The sequence below is a fragment of the Oryzias melastigma genome, linkage group LG7 (genome assembly GCF_002922805.2).
Source record: "Oryzias melastigma strain HK-1 linkage group LG7, ASM292280v2, whole genome shotgun sequence".
Taxonomy (NCBI): Eukaryota; Metazoa; Chordata; class Actinopteri; order Beloniformes; family Adrianichthyidae; genus Oryzias; species Oryzias melastigma.
In genome coordinates this window covers 32,226,783-32,231,889 of record NC_050518.1, presented here as the reverse complement: position 1 = coordinate 32,231,889, position 5,107 = coordinate 32,226,783, and the positions used below count along the sequence as shown (strand labels likewise).

The 5,107-nt window shown below is 48.8% G+C and overlaps 1 protein-coding gene across 1 annotated transcript in view; it reads left to right on the top strand.

Moving 5' to 3' along the window:
* Positions 1–5,107, top strand: part of mfn2 (mitofusin 2) — a 12,111-nt gene that overhangs the window by 5,518 nt on the left and 1,486 nt on the right. Inside the window, exons 11-16 of the mRNA XM_036212999.1 lie at positions 40–170; positions 265–369; positions 1,779–1,881; positions 3,650–3,870; positions 4,598–4,753; positions 4,880–5,076. Coding sequence (XP_036068892.1) covers positions 40–170; positions 265–369; positions 1,779–1,881; positions 3,650–3,870; positions 4,598–4,753; positions 4,880–5,076 — 913 coding nt within the window. The remainder of the gene's footprint in view (positions 1–39; positions 171–264; positions 370–1,778; positions 1,882–3,649; positions 3,871–4,597; positions 4,754–4,879; positions 5,077–5,107) is intronic.

The following is a 5,107-nucleotide window of genomic DNA, read 5'->3' as shown; positions in this document are numbered from 1 at the left end:
AGGACAAGTCCGACGCCAGCGGCTGACCTGTGTCTGTGTGCAGAGTCTACTGCCTGGAGACCAAAGAGGACCGGCAGGACCGGCTGGAGTTCATAGACAAGCAGCTGGACCTGCTGACCATGGACTGTAAGAGCAAGATCAAGAAGATCACAGAGGAGGTGGAGCGGCAGGTGAGGCCTTCACACCTGCTGGGCTGTATTTATGCAGTCCAGTTTGACCTTCAGCATGAAACGCGGCCCTGAAGCCCGTTCTTTCTGCGCTCAGGTGTCCAATGCCATGGCAGAGGAGATCCGGAAGCTCCACGTTCTGGTGGACGACTTCCACATGGACTTCCATCCGTCTGCAGTGGTGCTGAAGGTCTACAAAAACGTGAGTCCACGGGAACATCCACAACAAAAACACAAATACGCAGTGAAGTCAGGCTTACTCCACGGCAGCATCTCTGAGTGACGGTCAGTTCCTGCATCTGGAGCTCCTTCCTGAGACTCTGGGCTCGTTACAAACTAACCTGAAGAACATGTGAGGTCAGGAGGTGAGAAAGGTTTCAGCGACTCACTGCAGCAGCTGAACGCATTAGGATGATCATACATCACCTGTAGAACACTGAATCTTCCTGGAGGGGGCAGTTCTCACTTTGTGACATCACAATGAGAGAACATGCATGTTTTCGTGGGTTTGGGAGCGGCTGGTGCTCAGAGTAGAGGATTACTCAGAAACGTGTGAAGGGATCAAAATAGCGTTTGGGGTTCTTTGTAGAGAGGAATGAACATAACGTCACAATGATGATGAAGTAGAGCTGTAACGGATCACTAACTCACGGTTCAGATCGTGTCACGGTTTAGGGTCAAAGTTCAGATCATTCTTTGGATAAAAAAAAGTAAAAAAAAAAACAAAAAGCAACAAGATTAAAAACCTAATAATTGTTTTAAAAGCTCATTGAGGTGAATTTATAAATACAAAACATCTTTAAACTTTAAACACAAAAACACAAACAAAATGCTAAAACCTGTAGTTTCTGATTACATTTACAGGTCTTTAGACCAAATCCACAAAAACTGAGAGAAATAATGCTTAAAAACAGTGTTCAAAATACCAGATCTATCTGGAGTTCCCCTTAAAATGCACATTTTTGTCCCACCCCCAAAGTTCATAAATAAAACAGTTAAAATAAACGTAAAGATATGTTTTGGTAGTCATTGTTTTATTGAAGCTAACTGTGGGAACATTTAAATATGTAAAATAATAATTGTTATCTGAAAAACATGGCAGTTCTGTCCTCGCTTTTCCTGGCGATCTCTGATCCCTTTCGCTTGCCGTACTATCGTCCCCTGACGGCACGTTCCTGTGACGGAGCAGCGGCTTTCTCCGTGCGGGACAACAGCTGCTGCTCCTCACTGGGAGATTCTCTGAACCCAGACATGGAGACGTCATCCGTTGCACAATACAATAAAGTCTAGTCTGGTCTGGTCTGGTCTGGTCCGGTCCGGTCCGGTCCGGTCTGGTCTGGTCTGGTGAAACCTAAAAAAGTGGATTTTTGCATGATGTAGGCTCATTCAATCCCTCGTAGGATTCAATCCCTCGACCTGTTTCAGAGCAGACACTCTCCCCCTGTGCCGTGGAGCATGCTGATGCTGCTCCTCTGATCTCGTACTGGACATGCGGGTCAGAACCAGCATCAGGCTGGGTTCAGTCAGGTTCTCAGAGCTTCCTGTGGAGCGTCCTCTTCCCGTCACTCCTCCGTTCTCCTGCTGACCTCCCTCTGTCTGTGCTGCATCCAGGAGCTCCACCGACACATCGAGGAGGGTCTGGGGAAGAACATGTCTGAGAGATGCTCCTCCTCCATCAGCGGCGCCCTGCAGGCCACGCAGGCCGACATGATCGGTAAGACCCCGCCCGCTCTCCCCGGTCGCTCTCTCTGAAGGAGGAAAGATCTGGAAGAATCCTGACCAGAGCTGTGAGGCAGAGACGAGTTCTGAGCTCAGAGCTGCTGTCCTGCTGGTCTTCAGGTAAAACAGACGCTCAACGACTGCAGGTTAAAGCGCTGGTCCCCGACCCAGGTCACGGACCAGAACCGGTCTGTGGGACAGCTGGTACCGGACCGCAGAGGAAAAGAACACAACCTACATTTATTCTGTTTCTAATCAGAATCTGAAGGAGGTTTTACTTTAGAAAACTGCTGGATTCTCAAAACCATCCGACTCATTCTCGACATGTCAAGTCGCTCGGTCACGTGTCAGAAATCCATCCACGACTTTCTGCTAAGTCAAAACCTCCAAGCTAGCAAATTAAGTTTCTTTTGTCATAAAAGATCCAGAGAGGAACCAGAAACTTCAAAATAAAAGAAATCTGCATTTCTTGTGGATTTATTGTGAAGTTGTTCCCACAGACCATAATAATAATATTAATTATGCAGGATATTCAGCGACCAGCTGTCTAATGTTAGAGGATGCTGCTAATAAAGTTGTTTCAAACAGTGGATTCACATTATGATCATATTTAGAGTTAGAGACTTTTAGTGTGAAAGTCGGGCGAGGCTGCAGTCTCATTCAGTTGTTTATCTTCCACTCTGACGTTAAAGGAAGATCTCTATCACAGTTTATGGTTCTAACCCCGTCTGCTCAGACGTTTAGAGCAGCTGCAGATGATCTACAGGGAATGAAGATCAACTTCACCCTCAAAACTTATGGAAACTGGAGGTTAAAAACCAGACGCCGCACACAGACCCGTCTGAAGAGTCTTTCTTCACTTTTTATCGTCTCGCTCTTTTCTGGATTTTCTTCTCCAGCACAGCCTTGCATGCTTTTCTTTTCCTGTGTCCTGATTGGCTGTTGATCTTTTCAGTCGATCTCTCTCATACAGAGATGCAGAACAGTCCTCAAATCCTCAATCATGATCAGATCTTTGTTTATACAAATGGACTTATTTTCTGTAAAAGTTTGAACTTTGAAGAGAAAAAAATGTGAAAATCTTCACGTCTTGAAGTTCTCAAACTGAATTCACCTTGGAGCCACTGACGGCAGAATCTGGCTGAGACTGGACCGTACGGGGTTCCATTTGGGCCAAAAATATGTTTTTGTGTCCATTGTCTGTGTCTACTGGACAAGTTCATTAAACATTTGTTCACGTCTATGTTCCACTAAGTAATATCTTCTGTGAAACCACAGGAGCTAACGATGCTAGCGACTGTTGCTAAGGACGTCTCTGACGACCAGATCCAACGACAAAAGCAAATGCGAAGTTTGAAGCATAAAGCTGAAACAAACACAGAGCTATCATCAAAGACGCGTGGACATGCAGAGGATATTGATTAGTTGACCTTAAACTTTCATATTAAGAGCAAAATATCAACTTGGGCCCCGAATGGCCCACGGACCCCCAGTTTGAGAGCCCTGTGTTAAAGTGTGTCGTCAGGAGTTTGACAGCCTTAAATCATCTGTGATCCTGCAGATTCCATCAGTTATTCATGCCCTCCAAGAACTGTTATCTGATCTTAATCCGGTCACTAACCCTAACCCTGACAAAGGTTGGAGGAGCAGAAAAGGCATCTGCAGCAGGACCTCAGCTCGTCCCACGTTCACTCCTCCTGTGTGTGGCTGAGGGGTCCATAACAGACCCCCCCCAGCTGAAGAGCTCTCTGCTGTTTCCTCAGAGGGCCTGAAGCCACTGCTGCCCTCCAGCCTCAGAGACCAGGTGGACAAGATGGTTCCTCGGCAGTGCTTCAGCCTGACCTACGACCTGGCCTGTGACAAACTCTGCAGTGACTTCCAGGAGGACATCAGCTTCCACTTCTCCCTGGGCTGGACCATGCTGGTCAACCGCTTCCTGGGGCCCAAGAACACGCGGCGGGCCCTCATGGGCTACAGCGACCAGGTACTCTGACCCTCCAGGATTCTGTGTCGGCGAAGTCGGCTGGTCGCCGTGCACAGGGGCCACGTCAGCATGTTACCTGAAGAAGGTGTCTTCAGGTAACATGCTGACGGGTGGAGCAGCTATTAGGTTCATTTCTTACTGACTATGAGGAACACTTAAAACCTTTTAATTTTGGCCGTACACTAATCTCCAACTGATTTAGGTGGTAAAAGGCTCTGAAAAATCAAAAATCTCAAAATGTTTGAGTGCGACTTTGATGAGACCCTGGTCTGGACCATGTCAGGCTGCAGACCTGGTCTGTGTAGAACCAGTGACCCCAAAGACGAAGGCAAAGGCTCCTCAGCGTCACTGAGTTCCGGCTTGGACCCGAATGGTTCAGGATGCTGCAGATCCTGACGGATCTTCTTTGATGCTTTTGCGGTTCTCCAATAGTTCAGCAGCAGCTGCTTCTATCTGCAGAATCCCTGCAGCCTCACACAGATGTTCTCATCACTCAAACATCTCAGAAAATGTTTTTTTTTATTTCTTAAAGAGAGAATAGATCTTTACATTTTGAAAGGGTTTGTGGACCTGCAGCTTGGTTCTGCTCCGGTTCTGCTCGCTCCGGTCCAGACGCGGCTCCAGGCGGACTTCCTCCCTCACCTCTGAACAAACTGCTTTTCTGTTCTGTCTTCTGGCGGCTCAAACTTCTCAGAGATGTGACCCAGCTCTCCGCTGCCCCCCGCAGGTTCCCCGGCCCATGGCCCTGACCCCGGTCAGCACCAGCATGCCCCCGTTTCCACAGACCGCCATGACTCAGGAGGAGCTGATGGTTTCCATGGTAACCGGGCTGGCTTCCCTGACGTCTCGGACCTCCATGGGTGTCATCGTGGTGGGTGGTGTGGTGAGTGCCCCCCCCTCCGATTCCTTTCAGCATCAAGTGTAGAAGTGACAGAAACCTGAAACATGACAGAGAGCAGAGAGGATGTGACAAACTGAACCATCACCGCCTCATCTTCCTGCTGCGCAGATCTGGAAGGCGGTGGGCTGGCGCCTGATCGCCCTGTCCTTCGGTCTGTACGGCCTGCTGTACGTCTACGAGCGGCTGACCTGGACCACCAAGGCCAAAGAGAGAGCCTTCAAGAGGCAGTTTGTGGACTACGCCAGCGAGAAGCTGCAGCTGATCGTCAGCTACACCGGGTCCAACTGCAGCCACCAAGTCCAGCAGTGAGTGTCTGCTGAGAGGGGGGGTCTGCCG